At 49.3% G+C, this 20910-nt stretch overlaps 1 protein-coding gene across 2 annotated transcripts in view; it reads left to right on the top strand.

The window, feature by feature from the left end:
- Window positions 1-20910, top strand: part of PRICKLE2 (prickle planar cell polarity protein 2) — a 257614-nt gene that overhangs the window by 84063 nt on the left and 152641 nt on the right. For both annotated transcript variants that reach the window (XM_078661544.1, XM_078661545.1), the window contains 2 exons: window positions 12142-12279; window positions 15800-16003. In XM_078661544.1, the coding sequence (XP_078517670.1) occupies window positions 12142-12279; window positions 15800-16003 (342 nt within the window). The remainder of the gene's footprint in view (window positions 1-12141; window positions 12280-15799; window positions 16004-20910) is intronic.

The following is a 20910-nucleotide window of genomic DNA, read 5'->3' as shown; positions in this document are numbered from 1 at the left end:
GCACGGCCACTCTGCACGGCCACTCTGCACTGCCACTCTGCACTGCCACTCTGCACTACGCACTGCCACTCTGCACTGCCACTCTGCACTGCCACTCTGCACTCTGCACTACCACTCTGCACTGCCACTCTGCACTACGCACTGCCACTCTGCACTATGCACTGCCACTCTGCACTACCACTCTGCACTGCCACTCTGCATGCCACTCTGCACTACGCACTACCACTCTGCACTGCCACTCTGCACTGCCACTCTGCACTGCCACTCTGCACTGCCACTCTGCACTACGCACTACCACTCTGCACTACGCACTACCACTCTGCACTACGCACTACCACTATGCACTACCACTCTGCACTACGCACTACCACTCTGCACTGCCACTCTGCACTACGCACTACCACTCTGCACTGCCACTCTGCACTACGCACTACCACTCTGCACTCTGCACTACCACTCTGCACTATGCACTACCACTCTGCACTGCGCACTACCACTACGCACTACCACTCTGCACTACGCACTACCACGCTGCACTACCACTCTGCACTACGCACTACCACTCTGCACTGCCACTCTGCACTGCCACTCTGCACTACGCACTACCACTCTGCACTGCCACGCTGCACTACGCACTACCACTCTGCACTGCCACTCTGCACTACGCACTACCACTCTGCACTCTGCACTACGCACTACCACTCTGCACTACGCACTACCACTCTCCACTACGCACTACCACTACGCACTACCACTCTGCACTACGCACTACCACTCTGCACTGCCACTCTGCACGACGCACTACCACTCTGCACTGCCACTCTGCACTACGCACTACCACTCTGCACTGCTACTCTGCACTACGCACTACCACTCTGCACTCTGCACTACGCACTACCACTCTGCACTGCCACTCTGCACTACGCACTGCCACTCTGCACTACGCACTGCCACTCTGCACTACACACTGCCACTCTGCACTCTGCACTGCCACTCTGCACTCTGCACTGCCACTCTGCACTCTGCACTGCCACTCTGCACTCTGCACTGCCACTCTGCACTACGCACTACCACTCTGCACTACGCACTACCACTCTGCACTACGCACTACCACTATGCACTACCACTCTGTACTACGCACTACCACTCTGCACTACGCACTACCACTCTGCACTGCCACTCTGCACTACGCACTACCACTCTGCACTGCCACTCCGCACTACGCACTACCACTCTGCACTGCCACTCTGAACTACGCACTACCACTCTGCACTACGCCTCTGCACTACGCCTCTGCACTCTGCACTACGCCTCTGCAACATTTGTTTACCTGAGCCTTTTTGCATGGCCAGATCCATTGTCGTACAGCTGGGGAATTTAAGGATATGTTTACAGTGTTTATGTATCTGAACTCTGTAAGTGGAGAACAATGCAAAGATACTGAATACTTCACTTAATTTGTGGTGTGGCCAGCCACCAGCCACCATTTAACATGTTAGGAAATCCTGCAGTGGTCCCAGAAGCTGACAGCAATGACATGTAGCCCTTTGGAATTTTCTCTTGTGGTCTTCTGGTTGCTTATACGTGATTTGAACCTTACATGTCTGTGAACATTTTTCACCTAGTCCAACCTAAGGAAAAGTAATAAGAGATTGTCTCCCCCTATCTAAACAAGCATTAGGAATGCATTAGGGCTCGGGTTTGTTTTAAGTTAGAGATAATGGCATTGTAAATGGCAATGTGTTTTAGGCACTCTGCACTACCACTCTGCACTCTGCACTACCACTCTGCACTCTGCACTACCACTCTGCACTACCACTCTGCACTCTGCACTACCACTCTGCACTACCACTCTGCACTCTGCACTACCACTCTGCACTACCACTCTGCACTCTGCACTACCACTCTGCACTACCACTCTGCACTACCACTCTGCACTCTGCACTACCACTCTGCACTGCCACTCTGCACTACCACTCTGCACTGCCACTCTGCACTACCACTCTGCCCTCTGCACTGCCACTCTGCACTACCACTCTGCCCTCTGCACTGCCACTCTGCACTACCACTCTGCACTGCCACGCTGCACTACCACTCTGCCCTCTGCACTACCACTCTGCACTGCCACTCTGCACTGCCACTCTGCACTACCACTCTGCACTCTGCACTACCACTCTGCCCTCTGCACTACCACTCTGCACTGCCACTCTGCACTACCACTCTGCCCTCTGCACTACCACTCTGCACTGCCACTCTGCACTACCACTCTGCCCTCTGCACTACCACTCTGCACTGCCACTCTGCACTACCACTCTGCCCTCTGCACTACCACTCTGCACTGCCACTCTGCACTACCACTCTGCCCTCTGCACTGCCACTCTGCCCTCTGCACTGCCACTCTGCACTGCCACTCTGCCCTCTGCACTACCACTCTGCACTACCACTCTGCACTCTGCACTACCACTCTGCACTGCCACTCTGCCCTCTGCACTACCACTCTGCACGGCCACTCTGCACGGCCACTCTGCACGGCCACTCTGCACGGCCACTCTGCACTGCCACTCTGCACTGCCACTCTGCACTACGCACTGCCACTCTGCACTGCCACTCTGCACTGCCACTCTGCACTCTGCACTACCACTCTGCACTGCCACTCTGCACTACGCACTGCCACTCTGCACTATGCACTGCCACTCTGCACTACCACTCTGCACTGCCACTCTGCATGCCACTCTGCACTACGCACTACCACTCTGCACTGCCACTCTGCACTGCCACTCTGCACTGCCACTCTGCACTGCCACTCTGCACTACGCACTACCACTCTGCACTACGCACTACCACTCTGCACTACGCACTACCACTATGCACTACCACTCTGCACTACGCACTACCACTCTGCACTGCCACTCTGCACTACGCACTACCACTCTGCACTGCCACTCTGCACTACGCACTACCACTCTGCACTGCCACTCTGCACTACGCACTACCACTCTGCACTCTGCACTACCACTCTGCACTATGCACTACCACTCTGCACTGCGCACTACCACTACGCACTACCACTCTGCACTACGCACTACCACTCTGCACTACCACTCTGCACTACGCACTACCACTCTGCACTGCCACTCTGCACTGCCACTCTGCACTACGCACTACCACTCTGCACTGCCACGCTGCACTACGCACTACCACTCTGCACTGCCACTCTGCACTACGCACTACCACTCTGCACTCTGCACTACGCACTACCACTCTGCACTACGCACTACCACTCTCCACTACGCACTACCACTACGCACTACCACTCTGCACTACGCACTACCACTCTGCACTGCCACTCTGCACGACGCACTACCACTCTGCACTGCCACTCTGCACTACGCACTACCACTCTGCACTGCTACTCTGCACTACGCACTACCACTCTGCACTCTGCACTACGCACTACCACTCTGCACTGCCACTCTGCACTACGCACTGCCACTCTGCACTACGCACTGCCACTCTGCACTACGCACTGCCACTCTGCACTACGCACTGCCACTCTGCACTCTGCACTGCCACTCTGCACTCTGCACTGCCACTCTGCACTCTGCACTGCCACTCTGCACTACGCACTACCACTCTGCACTACGCACTACCACTCTGCACTACGCACTACCACTATGCACTACCACTCTGTACTACGCACTACCACTCTGCACTACGCACTACCACTCTGCACTGCCACTCTGCACTACGCACTACCACTCTGCACTGCCACTCTGCACTACGCACTACCACTCTGCACTGCCACTCTGAACTACGCACTACCACTCTGCACTACGCCTCTGCACTCTGCACTACGCCTCTGCACTACGCCTCTGCACTCTGCACTACGCCTCTGCACTCTGCACTATGCCTCTGCACTACGCCTCTGCACTCTGCACTCCGCCTCTGCACTACGCCTCTGCACTCTGCTCTACGCCTCTGCACTACGCCTCTGCACTCTGCACTGCCTCTCTGCACTACGCACTACCACTCTGCACTGCCACTCTGCACTACGCACTACCACTCTGCACTACGCCTCTGCACTATGCCTCTGCACTCTGCACTACGCCTCTGCACTACGCCTCTGCACTCTGCACTACGCCTCTGCACTACGCCTCTGCACTACGCACTACGCCTCTGCACTCTGCACTACGCCTCTGCACTACGCACTACGCCTCTGCACTACGCACTACGCCTCTGCACTACGCACTACCACTCTGCACTATGCCTCTGCACTACGCCTCTGCACTACGCACTACGCCTCTGCACTCTGCACTATGCCTCTGCATTACGCACTACGCCTCTGCACTCTGCCCTACGCCTCTGCACTACGCCTCTGCACTACGCAGTACCACTCTGCACTACGCACTACCACTCTGCACTATGCCTCTGCACTACGCCTCTGTACTACGCACTACGCCTCTGCACTCTGCACTATGCCTCTGCACTACACCTCTGCACTACGCACTACGCCTCTGCACTACGCCTCTGCACTCTGCACTACGCCTCTGCACTCTGCACTATGCCTCTGCACTACGCCTCTGCACTACGCACTAGGCCTCTGCACTACGCACTACCACTCTGCACTACGCACTACGCCTCTGCACTACGCCTCTGCACTCTGCACTACGCCTCTGCACTACGCACTACGCCTCTGCACTCTGCACTATGCCTCTGCACTACGCCTCTGCACTACGCACTACGCCTCTGCACTACGCCTCTGCACTACGCACTACCACTCTGCACTACGCACTACCACTCTGCACTACGCCTCTGCACTAGGCACTACCACTCTGCACTACGCACTACCACTACGCTCTACCACTCTGCACTACGCACTACCACTCTGCACTACGCCTCTGCACTACGCCTCTGCACTACGCACTACCACTCTGCACTACGCCTCTGCACTACGCACTACCACTCTGCACTACGCCTCTGCACTACGCACTACCACTCTGCACTACGCCTCTGCACTACGCCTCTGCACTATGCACTACGCCTCTGCACTACGCCTCTGCACTACGCACTACGCCTCTGCACTACGCCTCTGCACTCTGCACTACGCCTCTGCACTACGCCTCTGCACTACGCACTACGCCTCTGCACTACGCCTCTGCACTACGCACTACCACTCTGCACTATGCCTCTGCACTACACACTACCACTCTGCACTACGCCTCTGCACTACGCACTACCACTCTGCACTATGCCTCTGCACTACGCACTACGCCTCTGCACTACGCCTCTGCACTACGCCTCTGCACTACGCACTACGCCTCTGCACTATGCCTCTGCACTACGCACTACCACTCTGCACTACGCACTACGCCTCTGCACTACTCCTCTGCACTACGCACTACCACTCTGCACTACGCCTCTGCACTATGCACTACCACTCTGCACTACGCCTCTGCACTACGCCTCTGCACTACGCACTACGCCTCTGCACTACGCCTCTGCACTCTGCACTACGCCTCTGCACTATGCACTACGCCTCTGCACTATGCACTACCACTCTGCACTACGCACTACCACTCTGCACTACGCACTACCACTCTGCACTACGCCTCTGCACTACGCACTACCACTACGCACTACGCCTCTGCACTACGCCTCTGCACTATGCCTCTGCACTACGCACTACGCCTCTGCACTACGCACTACGCCTCTGCACTACGCCTCTGCACTACGCCTCTGCACTACGCACTACGCCTCTGCACTATGCCTCTGCACTACGCCTCTGCACTACGCACTACGCCCCTGCACTACGCACTACGCCTCTGCACTACGCACTACCACTCTGCACTACGCCTCTGCACTACGCACTACCCCTCTGCACTCTGCACTACGCCTCTGCACTATGCACTACGCCTCTGCACTCTGCACTACGCACTACGCCTCTGCACTCTGCACTACGCCTCTGCACTACGCCTCTGCACTACGCACTACCACTCTGCACTACGCCTCTGCACTACGCACTACGCCTCTGCACTCTGCACTACGCCTCTGCACTACACCTCTGCACTACGCACTACGCCTCTGCACTCTGCACTACGCCTCTGCACTACGCCTCTGCACTCTGCACCGCCACTCTGCACTACGCACTACCACTCTGCACTGACACTCTGCACTACGCACTACCACTCTGCACTACGCCTCTGCAGTACGCCTCTGCACTCTGCACTACGCCTCTGCACTACGCCTCTGCACTCTGCACTACGCCTCTGCACTACGCACTACCACTCTGCACTACGCACTACGCCTCTGCACTACGCCTCTGCACTACGCACTACGCCTCTGCACTCTGCACTACGCCTCTGCACTACACACTACGCCTCTGCACTATGCCTCTGCACTACGCCTCTGCACTCTGCACTACGCCTCTGCACTCTGCACTACGCCTCTGCACTACGCACTACGCCTCTGCACTACGCACTACCACTCTGCACTACGCACTACCACTCTGCACTACGCCTCTGCACTACGCACTACCACTCTGCACTACGCACTACCACTACGCACTACCACTCTGCACTACGCACTGCCACTCTGCACTACGCCTCTGCACTACGCACTACTACTCTGCACTACGCACTAACACTATGCACTACCACTCTGCACTACGCACTACGCCTCTGCACTACGCCTCTGCACTACGCACTACCACTCTGCACTACGCCTCTGCACTACGCACTACCACTCTGCACTACGCACTACCACTCTGCACTACGCCTCTGCACTACGCCTCTGCACTACGCCTCTGCACTACGCCTCTGCACTACGCCTCTGCACTACGCCTCTGCACTCTGCACTACGCCTCTGCACTACGCCTCTGCAGTATGCACTACCACTCTGCACTACGCACTACCACTCTGCACTATGCCTCTGCACTACGCACTACCACTCTGCACTACGCACTATGCCTCTGCACTACGCCTCTGCACTACGCACTACCACTCTGCACTCCGCCTCTGCATTATGCCTCTGCACTCTGCACTACGCCTCTGCACTACGCACTACGCCTCTGCACTACGCACTACCACTCTGCACTACGCACTACCACTCTGCACTCCGCCTCTGCACTATGCACTACCACTCTGCACTACCACTACGCACTACCACTCTGCACTACGCACTACCACTCTGCACTACGCCTCTGCACTACGCACTACCACTCTGCACTACGCCTCTGCACTATGCACTACCACTCTGCACTACGCCTCTGCACTACGCACTACCACTCTGCACTACGCCTCTGCACTACGCCTCTGCACTACGCACTACGCCTCTGCACTACGCCTCTGCACTCTGCACTACGCCTCTGCACTACGCCTCTGCACTACGCCTCTGCACTACGCACTACCACTCTGCACTACGCACTATGCCTCTGCATTACGCCTCTGCACTACACACTACCACTCTGCACTATGCCTCTGCACTACGCACTACCACTCTGCACTACGCCTCTGCACTACGCACTACCACTCTGCACTACGCCTCTGCACTACGCACTACCACTCTGCACTACGCCTCTGCACTACGCCTCTGCACTACGCACTACGCCTCTGCACTACGCCTCTGCACTACGCACTACCACTCTGCACTACGCACTGCGCCTCTGCACTACGCCTCTGCACTACGCACTACCACTCTGCACTACGCCTCTGCACTACGCACTACCACTCTGCACTAAGCCTCTGCACTACGCACTAACACTCTGCACTACGCCTCTGCACTACGCCTCTGCACTACGCACTACGCCTCTGCACTATGCACTACGCCTCTGCACTATGCACTACCACTCTGCACTATGCACTACCACTCTGCACTACGCACTACCACTCTGCACTACGCACTACCACTCTGCACTACGCACTACCACTCTGCACTACGCACTACCACTACGCACTACGCCTCTGCACTACGCCTCTGCACTACGCCTCTGCACTACGCACTACGCCTCTGCACTACGCACTACGCCTCTGCACTACGCCTCTGCACTACGCACTACGCCTCTGCACTACGCCTCTGCACTACGCCTCTGCACTATGCACTACGCCTCTGCACTACGCACTACGCCTCTGCACTACGCACTACCACTCTGCACTACGCCTCTGCACTACGCCTCTGCACTACGCACTACGCCTCTGGACTCTGCACTACGCCTCTGCACTATGCACTATGCCTCTGCACTCTGCACTACGCCTCTGCACTACGCCTCTGCACTACGCACTACCTCTCTGCACTACGCACTACCACTCTGCACTATGCCTCTGCACTACGCCTCTGCACTCTGCACTACGCCTCGGCACTACACCTCTGCACTACGCACTACGCCTCTGCACTCTGCACTACGCCTCTGCACTACGCCTCTGCACTCTGCACTGCCACTCTGCACTACGCACTACCACTCTGCACTGCCACTCTGCACTACGCACTACCACTCTGCACTACGCCTCTGCACTCTGCACTGCGCCTCTGCACTACGCCTCTGCACTCTGCACTACGCCTCTGCACTACGCCTCTGCACTACGCACTACGCCTCTGCACTCTGCACTACGCCTCTGCACTACGCACTACCACTCTGCACTACGCACTACCACTCTGCACTACGCCTCTGCACTACGCCTCTACACTACGCACTACGCCTCTGCACTCTGCACTATGCCTTTGCACTACGCCTCTGCACTACGCCTCTGCACTCTGCACTACGCCTCTGCACTACTCTTCTGCACTCTGCACTACGCCTCTGCACTACGCACTACGCCTCTGCACTACGCACTACCACTCTGCACTACGCACTACCACTCTGCACTACGCCTCTGCACTACGCACTACCACTCTGCACTATGCACTACCACTACGCACTACCACTCTGCACTACGCACTACCACTCTGCACTACGCCTCTGCACTACGCCTCTGCACTACGCACTACCACTCTGCACTATGCCTCTGCACTACGCACTACCACTCTGCACTATGCCTCTGCACTACGCACTACCACTCTGCACTACGCCTCTGCACTACGCACTACGCCTCTGCACTACGCCTCTGCACTCTGCACTACGCCTCTGCACTACGCCTCTGCACTCTGCACTACGCCTCTGCACTACGCACTACCACTCTGCACTACGCACTACACCTCTGCACTAGGCACTACCACTCTGCACTACGCCTCTGCACTACGCACTACCACTCTGCACCACGCCTCTGCACTACGCATTACCACTCTGCTCTACGCCTCTGCACTACGCCTCTGCACTACGCACTACGCCTCTGCACTACGCACTACGCCTCTGCACTACGCCTCTGCACTACACCCTTGCAAGAGGAAAAAAGACGCCACAGCATTACTGTAAACACACGAGAATACTAGTGTCATTTTACACTGCTCTGTTCCACATTTCTTAATATCGCATGTTCTGGAAAAGCGTAGTTGCAACTCATGCGTTCCCAATAGGTGCCCACACAATCTTTCGTAGAGTTCGACTCTTCGCTAATGGTCATTCACTTGTCAAAGAATCCCATATCCAAAAACAGAATAGAAACAACAACAAAAAATAGATTGCGGTGCACATTTAATTTATTTAACTATCAGTTACAAAGACTTTTATACTACAAGTGATTAACTGTTATCCCTGACCCCTCCCGCATTTGCCTGCTCTCCTCGGGAGATCCATACCTTCAACAAGAGCCCACTGCAAGGAACAGGACAGCCATTCGACACAGTCTACGATTTTACAAAGACCCCTCGCGCCTGGAAAAAGATGCCCCGTACAGCGCATGCGGACACTCACTGAAGAGATCAGATGACTTTTTTGTATGCAATGCAATGGTGAACGCGCTCGCACCATCTGGATTGCATTACACGGGCACTCTGACAGCTCCTAATTAAGATTAATAGGTCTGCCGTGCGCGAAACCGCTGAAAATATGCCAAATCGGGCACGCGTACATTACATATAGCCTATCACGTCAACGCTACTAAATACACACCACAGCGAAGACTAATCACTAGGCAGATGCCATAAAAAACTAAGGAATGTGCCAGCCGGACCCCTTTCTGCATCTTTATTTTTTTGAACACATAAGAGCTCGGAAGCTCCACCTCCACTTCGTGGTGGCTTAGGCCCGAGCCCTAAAAATGATTATCTCATTCTTAAGGGCCTAGAGAGTCCACTTGCTAATTTGCTCTCTCATATTTATTTATTTACTTATTTATAAAGTTTTATATAGCGCAAACTTGATCCCGAAGGATATCAGAGCGCTTTACAGTTATAGGGAAAAGTAACAATCAAAACATGAGTCAAACATGGGGAGTATAATAGTCATTGAATCAAATAGTGCACACAAAACAACTCGATTATAAATCCCGAGTGGACTAGGAGTAGGCTATATGATGGAGCGTAGTGATATAAGGGGAGTAAGTGAAATAATCATATACAGGAATAACAACCAATACCAAAATAATAATCTAAGCATGAGTCAAATGGGGCTTCTTATGAATTGAATCAAGTGGTGAACATCTAATAGATCATGTATACACCTGGGTGAGCGAAGGATGGGCAAAATGATGTAATATAATGACTTATGGGGAGTAAAAACAATAATCATGGGGCCAAAGGGTATTTAGGGAGGCCACATAGCGTAGCACTGCCATAGTCAAGTCTCGGTAGGACAAGCGCTTGGACCACTTGCTTGAAATCTGCTTGCGGCAGGAAAGGTTTGTGATTCCTGAGAGTTCTCAGAAGGTGGTTAGCTCCCTTGCACACATTGCTAATGTAAGACTTCATATTCAGATGCTTGTCCAGGGTAATTCCTAGGGATTTAGCTGAGTCAATAATGCAGGGGGAAGCAGTTGAAGGCGGTAAATTGGTTCATCCATAGGTTGATTTTAGGAGTATATTTCGGAGGAGAAATGAGGAGGAATTCTGTTTCGGAGGTGTTTAGTGTGCCTTGGTGATTGAAGTGTGTGTAGATTAGTTATAGACAGCTGCAGGATAGAAGTAAGATGAATATGCCTGAACACAGTGGCGTAATGATAATTGAGGGGGCCCCCCTACCAGGTACGTAGAGGGGGCCCCTCCGGACTCTATTAGGAGCTCTCAGGCCAAAGTGCAGTGCTGAGGGGGCCCCCTTGAGCAGTTGAGCTTGAGGGCCCCCCGCACTGTGGGGGATGCGTGGGCATGTGTTACACCCCTGCCTGAACACCAGTCTTCATTATGTTCTTCCATGATCAACCTTCCCACAATAATCTGTTTAGGTAAAAAAAATATATGATATACTGTTTCTCTTCCTTTACGTTCAGTCTCAAAACCTTCAATACCAAATACAAATAAAGCGGCTGCCATCAGTATAAGCAGTTCACTTGAAGACAGATTAAATTCCTCTAGTGCTGCCTTGATGCACTATTGATTTAGGGCTCTGAAATAGATGTATTAGTCAGTTTTAGGTCTGGCTTGACAGTACATTTGTCTGTAAAATGCATTGTTACCAATCCTTTAAACAATGTATAGAGTGGGTTGAGCCTCAGTCCAGAGGACTCTTAGTCTTCACCTCATGCTATTGGCTATTTACTGTATCATTCGACTTTCTAGGAAGTGCTTCCTTTGGAATGCATGATGGACTATTTTACAGCTGAAAAATACACTCACTCATCACACTAATTATCGTAGTCGATGCTTTACCTGCTATATGCATTTTGTACATAAAAAAAAAATGCTATATTTTGTCTGCATTGCCAAAGTCATTAGAGCAGGCTTTAATGTGATAAACAGGATTTGTGTATGTAACACATGTAAAAAGGTATTTCGGAATATCTGTCTTTAAATATGTGGGCACATTAAAATCTGTGTTATTGGCTTTGCTAATGCGTATTTGTGCAGTTAGTATGTAGATTCTCTGTTCACTCAGTCGTTTCTCCTCTGCAGCATCGTTTTATACATTCAACAGTGAACCTTTTGGGTAAAGTATGTACATGAAGCCACTGTTGTAATTAAATTATGTTTTTAAGTATGTAATTTTAAATTTTTTAAAAGAATTTGATATTTTAATATTTTAATGCAGACTAATTACTGAAAACTTTTGATCTGTTTTAGGTACGATACTGTAATTCTCTTGATGACGAAGAGAAAAGAGAACTGAAACTCTTCAGTAATCAAAGAAAAAGGGAAAATTTGGGACGTGGTAATGTGAGACCTTTTCCTGTAACGATGACGGGAGCGATATGCGAACAGGTGAGCCGGACTGCCCGACATAACCTTGGAGCATTTTGATGGATGAGCCAGTTCTTTTAGAAACATGAGTTCAAGCTGAAAATAGTGCATTTAATCAGTGACCTCAAGAGAGTGCTTTGACCTCATTCCTGTTCTATGTTTGAAGGGCATGGTATCTTTGCAAACTTAAGTCCAAATACCCTTGGGTTTTTTTTAGAACTCTTTCTATTGAAACAAACACCAAGGTCTGCCAGTATAAAACCAGCGGCAGATCCTCCGCAATGGCGGAAGAGCGTTGCCGCACTGGCTCAGAGCCAGCAGCTGAAAAATATACAATATTTTAAAATTGATTTGTTTTTCAGCTGCTGGCTGAGACAGCGTGTGCAGGGAGGGGCGTGACCAGGCCATGGGAGGGGAGGCGGAGTGGTAGGGGCACTTTAAATGCGCAAGTAAGTTTGGCCGGCTATCTTAGGTTGGCCAAACTGATATGCGAACTTAGGTTTCGCCAACCCCGCTGTATTGAACAGCCGGTTTGGAGAAACAGCACAGACTCCCTGTGCTTGAGCGAGCATTAAACCAGCCCACTCAGGCCGATTCCCACGCTGCTCTCATGCTTGAGAGCAGTGCTTGGATTGGATGGGGAGTCTGTGATGCTGTCCCAGGGACTGCTGGGACCAGAAACTGGAAGAAAAGGAGCACGAGCCAGCCGGCAGCACCAGATAAGTCATAATTGTTTTAAATATTATTAAACGTCCCGCTGTGCGCTCCCCTAACTCCCCACGCCCCCTCACCACTGTTTGTCTGTGTTGGCTGCCACTATTTAAAACCCTATTTAGTGCCACAGTCTTTCTACATGTCCTTCTCTTACTCGCATTGAACTCTTGTATTTATTTTCACTTTATCAAATTGCCTATTACACCTGATACTGTACTTGCAAATTTAATCTGGCATTCGGGGAATCTGTGTGTCATAGATGAAACAACTCATTACCTCAAGCGCATTGTATACCAGCAATGAAAGAAGGCTCTAGAGAATGGAAATTTCCCTCCACCAACCACAGTACAGAATCCATTTCTCTTTCATCTTCTGAGCTTTCGGGGTATGTGACGTTACATCCACCTTCTTCAAAACTCCTTCGTTATTAATTTCAGCCTAATAAAATGGCTCACAACTAACTCTCGTGGGAGAATATGGCATTTCCAGGGGTCAAACCTCTGGTATCTTCTTCCTAGTGCCCCCTCCCTCATGTCTTCAATCTAACCTTGTCTGGTACATCTAAGGAGCTTGGTCTCAGCCCTGCATATAGTGTTTGCAAACTTACAATTCAAAGTAAAATGGGCCGTACAAGGGCATCCTGCTTCTGATCATATCATTTCTATAGGTTATTACACTTTTGCACATATGTGTTTGGCTGAATAGTTTCTCAATTTGTCCACAAAAGGACTGCAGGTCACTTATATAACATGCTCACTGAAGTGCCTCTCAGTCTTGTGCCCATTGCCACAGCGGGTTGGTGGATCTCTACCAGCTCCCATGTACCTCTCCTGAGGGCCTAAACAGTCTTGACATCCTACATACTGCAGGGTCACAGTATCTACAGAGTAATTAGGAGATGGTCAATCCAAAGTTACTTCTCATCACTTCTCTCCACCCCTCATCCCCTCCCACAGTACACCATTGTTTCAAGCCAACTTTGGCAATCGTCTGCCACTCCTTTGCCATCCCACTCACTCCTTTGCAAGTGCCCACCACTCAAGCAGAGCCACGGCTGCAGGGAAAGGTGCTGCTGAGGTCTTGGAAGCTGTCAGGGACTTTGGAGGGGAACACGAGTCAACTCTTCTAGTTACTTCAAGCCTTATTTGATTAATAACCGTGAGACCATCACTTGTGAAAAGTCGTAAGACTCTAGAAGTCGAGCCTCATCTAGTTCCCCTCAGAAACACGGCTACCTGTAAAGCTAGCTAATTAATAACTTAGACACCCTCTTGGTCATACTGTAATGTATCATGAACCAACAAAGGAGCGTCAAACACTAGTTCAAGGGATGACTACCAGTGAAAGCAGCAAGAAGCTATTACACTCTGTTGTTTGAAATAAAAAAATTAAAAAACCTAGATAGGTTTTCTTGAAGGCCCTCACTCACCGACCTGGTCGGTGACCTGCTTCATCATCGGGCCCCACCAGGAATGGCCTAATGCCATCCCGGTGTGCTTCAACGCCAGTGTTACTGCGGAGCTGGTTTTGTGATTGTGCAGTGAAGAATTTAAAATGGCCAATTTGATCGAAAAAAACCTTTTATTAGTTTCGCCAAATGGACAAATAAAAATGTGATGGATAACGGACACAAATTAAAGGTCCACTGTTACCCCAAGTGAAGAAACGGTCAACACGTTTCAGCCTATGTGATAGGATCTATCAGGCATTCGTCAGGACCATGTGAATGTGAATATATTTACAGTGCTGTGTGTAAAGCCTCGGTGGTATGGACGCGCTAAGGCCCACCCAACCATAGGACTGTTATGTAAAAAACAATTTTATTTTTATTTTGCATTGGATTCCATTAGGATTGGAACCGAGTTTATTAAAAGTGCTCAGTTTCAGCACTTCATAGGTCACGGGAGGGGGTGATAGCTATTCGGCACACCGCCCTAGAAGCTAGGCACCCGCTTGGTACCTATCGTATCCTCGTAAACCGGACCCCGAAGATCTTACTCAAAACATGCTCTGTAAAGTCAATCAAGATCCTGTGGTGAGCACCTCCAGGCTGGTCCTTGTCTTTTTAAACACCAGAAAAAAGGAAGATTAAGTGTTCCACAGTGGTGACATAGCACTGGAATGTGTTTCAGTGAAAATCTCCTCTAGTTTCCAGGCATTATTGTGGGCAGGTTTGTTTGTGCTATGCTTCCCATCATCAGGATGCTCAGGAGCTTTGAAGTGTATTTCCTCCCATACTTTGACTTTTTAAGTCACATACACTGAAAACTTGTTGAATGGCTAACCCACACTTCTTGTTATAATTTAAAACACAAAACTCTAACCTGGTTTTCCTGTTCTGTATAAAACCCCAAATGCTTTTCCGGTGGAACACAAAGGTGAGGAACGCTATCTGGTCTTGCCCAACCAAAAAAAATGCTTCTGCAAATAAACATATGGGTCTTAGGGCTAGGATATATATTGACGTTCAAGATAGATTTCAGTAGGGCTGCTCTATTTGCTGACATCAAAAAATGGGACAGGAGAGGCACATGCTGGCTACTGTCAAAACATCTTCTCTTATGTAGCTATAAAGCCATGTAAGCATGTAGATGCTATTTAACTGTGCTGCAACAATGCAGTTTAGTTCATGAAATAATACCAGTGTCATTGCCTTCATTAATACTAAGAAAAACTTTGATTTATTTCCCAGTATGTGCTGCTTTTATTATTAAACATCTTTTGTTTGTGTCCCGCGAAACCATGATTTAAAGTAATTCCTAGGATCTGTTGATTTTGTTTTACTTATTTGTAATTAAAACCCTTTGTTTTTGCTCTGCTTTAACAGTGTGGTGGACAAATAAATGGAGGCGACATTGCAGTATTTGCTTCGAGGGCAGGACATGGCCTTTGCTGGCACCCACAATGCTTTGTGTGTACTATCTGCAATGCATTGCTTGTTGACCTAATTTACTTTTACCAAGATGGAAAGATTTACTGCGGCAGACACCACGCTGAATGCCTGAAACCCAGGTGTGCAGCCTGTGATGAGGTAAGCACATACTCTGCATAATGACAATGTACTTTCTGATACGCCTTGTGTGCAGATTTTAAGCTGGTAAACCCTGTTTTGATTTCCCTTAGCAAACTATTCAATGTAATCACTTTTAATTTCTCTGTGGCAACGGGGTAATGGGTCTGCTCACTTCATCGGTTGACTGTTTTTGCACAGCGAGGGACAGCATTTTGACTGATAACTTGTGCATAGCTGTCTGGGAATTAATGTACTTCAGTGTGAGGAATGATGTGCCTCGGCTGTTGTGCAACTCTTTGATATATATTTTATATATTTGTCATCTTTTGCTTATTGCATAGGTTTGCAAAAAATACAATTACACACTTGCCAAGGCCAGACCTATGGGCATAGCTGATGCTTGCTTTGAAAGAGATTGCGCAAGTGGAACGGAAACGTATTAAAAACACATTTTAAAGGAAGGCCACCAGTTAAAATTAAGAATCTTCCCTACACAGAAAAAAACTTTGCGAAAAATGAAAAACATGTTAAATAAATTCATAATAAACAACAGTCTTAACACGGTAAAACTACCAATTCATCTTTTCTTTCCACAATTCAATCACCATACTGCAGGTGTTGGACCCAACTTCCTGGACACCAGGGCACTTAGGGGTTACTCTGCTCCACTCGCATCAACTAGAGTGTTCCCCACTGTTGTCATAGGTCCTCAGTACTAGTGGACCCAAAACTAGATAACCAAGTATTCCTCTCCAGCACTGGGCTCTCTCAGGGCAGACAGAGCAGTCCAATGCTTTTGCAAGGAGGTGAGGTGGGGTTAGACATTCAGAATACAGTGCACACCATACTACCAACTGATAAACCAATGTCCAGTCAGGCTTTACTTTTTATAAAATATAAGTTCTTTAATACATGCAAGAGAAATATACTTCACATAAAACTATGATAAACGATGAAACCCAGATGTCTCTACAACCCTCTGGGCCAGAGTTCAGACACGATACAGTATTATAGCACCTAGACGATAAGCACTATAAAAATACAGTTTACATGTAGACATACAATTAGCATTGCATATTACAGACCATGTTGCTCAAGGTTGCTCTTATTCGCTAGAACCATTATACCAATCCTTGTATTGAATTGAGGTAGTGTCAGCATTTGATGTGAAGTCAAGTGTTCTTAATCAGCCCTATAACCCGCCACCCAAAGAAACAGAAGTGCCCTCCTGTCCTGAAGAGGACACTACTCTAGTGGCGTCAGGGATATGATCACTGGTGTCTGATGTCTAGGCACAGTTTACTGTAGTCCAACTAGTCCAGTAACCACTGGCTAGCTGTAGGAGGGTAGTGGCTGGTGAGAGTGCCAGCACACCCTGATACCCCCAGTTGTCACACAGAGAAAGGCGGGGGCCTGTGCCACGCGAAACTTTTTACCAGTTACCGATTGTAACTGGAAGTACCACAGAGGCTCCCACAGCACAAGGGAGGGGGTCTGGGGAAAGTGGTCTCACATTCAAGGACTGGGTTCAAGCTTCCCCGTCTCCCTCTGCCTCCGTTAATGTGCTTCAGACCTCCTTATCTTGAGCAGCTGTCTACAATTTCCTTGTTGAAAGCGCCAGCTCCACAAGCCTCGGAGGAACAGCTGGTTTTCTGACTGATGCCCTTGTTCCTTTTCAAACTGGCTGACTCCTGTGCAGCATAGTACATCAGACACAGAGAAAACATCCTCATGTTCAACCATTTATCAAAGGATTTTCAGAGACATGGAGAGCGAGCTTCTTATCATGCCTTCACACCACTGGTCATGATTGGCCTCCGTGGACGGACCGGTGTGGGCCGCCTTGATAGAATTGTAGACCAGTCTTGAACAACAAATGAACGCTAAGGCCAGACATTTATCACCTCTGATTAGTTGGCTGATCTAATCAGAGGTAATCCTTTGGAATCCTGGCCGCCCCTTCAATCCTGATTCAAAAAGTGGGGGTGGTGATGGACAGAGTATCTGAATTAAACAGAACACTCATACCCAGTCAAAAGATCAGGGCTTGATCCATCACCGTTTTTTAGCTCACTACACCATCCCAGTTCAGAACCTGGCTATATGCAAATTAGTCTGTCCCTGGCCCAGTGCATCATGGGAACAGGGCAGACCAAACTACCAAGCCAATTCTTTACTGGAAAGGAAACAAGCTTCCGGGGATTCAAGCAAGCCGGGCCGAAGACGGCTGTAATGCCAGAAACCGGTCCCCGGAAGCTTGTTTCCTTTCCAGTAAAGAATTGGCTTGGTAGTTTGGTCTGCCCTGTTCCCATGATGCACTGGGCCAGGGTCAGACTAATTTGCATATAGCCAGGTTCTGAGCTGGGATGGTGCAGTGAGCTAAAAAACGGTGATGGATCAAGCCCTGATCTTGTGACTGGGTATGAGTGTTCTGTTTAATTCAGAGGCTCTGTCCATCACCACCCCCCTTTATGAATCGTTTTGGCCACTATAGGAGTGGCAGGGTATGCTCAGACATGAGTCCCTTGCTCACTGCACCATCAGGATTCAAGCAAGCCGGGCCGAAGACGGCTGTAATGCCAGAAACCGGTCCCCGGAAGCTTGTTTCCTTTCCAGTAAAGAATTGGCTTGGTAGTTTGGTCTGCCCTGTTCCCATGATGCACTGGGCCAGGGTCAGACTAATTTGCATATAGCCAGGTTCTGAGCTGGGATGGTGCAGTGAGCTAAAAAACGGTGATGGATCAAGCCCTGATCTTTTGACTGGGTATGAGTGTTCTGTTTAATTCAGATGTTCTGTCCATCACCACCCCCCTTTATGAATCCTTCAATCCTGAGGCACATTTACGGCACGTTCGCTGCATGTCCAACGCATGCAACGGATGGCTTTCTGTCTTCCCTCGTACCAGCTCAGGCTATTCCCCAGAGAGGAGTTTTCATTAACTTCAAACCCAGGGAGAAAGACCATCCCCCAACAGAAAGGGTACCTCCTAGCAGAGTTAGTGCAGCTAAATACAGATAAGAGTGTGTCTACCCCCAGCCTACCAGGGGATGGGCTGGGGGAGTTGGAATGTCCAGCAGAACAGCTCACATTACACACAATAACTCAACTCATCATCCTTCCCCAGTACACCTTCACGCTCTCAAACAAGCTCTCAAACATATGTCAGGTAGACAAAGACAACAGGACCACAGGCACGGCAGACTCCACAGACTTGATCAGAAGGGTGGCTAGTCATCCACCCTTGTAGAATACAGGGATCCCTGACTATGGATTTATTGCTGCCACCACTGTCAGTCTATTACAGCCTGTGTAGAGAAGGCAGTAGCCTCCTCTCGACCTCAGAGTCAAGCTCTAGGATCTCAATTTATGTAAACAAGTAGACCCATAGTGGACATGCATGGTTGTCATGTTCACTGAGGTAGGGATCTAGCAACCATAGAGTAACTTTTAAGTGACTTGCTTGGAGATCAGCATAAGACAGGGGAAGCATGCTTTCCAGAGATATGCAGAAGACTTTCGCCACAACAGCAGGGTTTGGTAAAGAACAGGATGTTTTATTGGACTATTCAGAGGAACAGTGTCTGGAACTATGAAAATCGAATCAATTTAGGTAAAACAGTGAATATAATCCAAAAAGTGGTTTGTAGTAGTTATATAGTCTCCCACTGCCTGTATCAAGTCAGTTTGGACTGACCGGGTCTTGGTGTCATTGAACTGTTTTAATGGTTCTTAGTGCAGGGAGCATGGGTTGTTTTGCTTTTTTTTTTAAATAAGAACATCTTCCATGGCTTCTATTTGTGATTGCTATTTGTGAAAAGTGATTCTCTCACACCCGCCATTGAAAATTGCTCCTGAGACGAACTGCAAAACTATTTTTAAGAGATAAAATCCTTTATATTGCCAACCTTGTGGCACAACCTATGACTCCGTCCACTGCATCTCTTCCACTCACATGACGTTGTAAAGTGCGTCCCTTGTATCCCTTCTTTTTGGTGTGTTCAGTAATGTGTTGCTGTAGAATATTTGTTAAAATTGTTCTGATTCTTGCTGTATTCCTTTTACTTTGTCCAGCAGTCCATCTCCCCTCCCCCATACTTCTAGCTCTCTCTCTCTCTCCCAATCCCCAGGGCCACTCCCATGCTTAAATATTTTCTTAATATATGAAGTAATGTTTCAGAAGTCTGCAATAGCAGCTGGTGAAATTTTAAAGTGTTGGGGCATAACACTGGTCGTGATTTGCTGGAAAGGAGTGAGTAAAGCAAGCAAACCCAAACTTTTCAAAGAAGCAGGGGTTGGGAGGATTTCCCCCCCCCAAATAAACTTTGAAATCGAGAGGGCATTTTGCATCTAGACCACCTTTAATAAAGAAATGATTAATCAACTATGAAAACAAGTTCTACTGGGGTACCAATAAGGCCCTGGGGTTCCTTAAGAAATATTTTCAGCAATTCATCAACCACCAATTTTAACCACCTCTCAAGACAATGTAACATGCACCAAATTTCTGTCTTCCACTCTTGCTATTGAAACTGAATGTTTAGTTGCAGGAGGGATCTCATTGTGGAGCTTAGTTTTTAATTCTATAACTAAGCTTAAAAGATATGATTATACTCGAACATTCCATTAATGGAGCTTTGACATTGAAACGTTGTATAACAGATATCAGACTAAATGGAAATAGCATATTCGCTTAGAGAGAGCCCAGCAAGCATAGCATTTAGCCAGCGCTTCAGTAGGCAAACCTGCACTGAATGCTAATCTGGAAAACAAAATTGTTGTATTTACCTCGAAAGGATTGGTCACTATTTGATTACATTTCATTCTAATCTTTCTTGACCACTTCAACCATTCTCTGGGTAATATATAAGCCTAGATATGGACCATGATACAATGCAACCTGAAACCTTGAAATATGGGTATCATT

This window comes from Lissotriton helveticus, chromosome 9 (genome assembly GCF_964261635.1).
Source record: "Lissotriton helveticus chromosome 9, aLisHel1.1, whole genome shotgun sequence".
NCBI lineage: Eukaryota > Metazoa > Chordata > Amphibia > Caudata > Salamandridae > Lissotriton > Lissotriton helveticus.
This window is presented reverse-complemented; position numbering and strand designations above follow the sequence as displayed.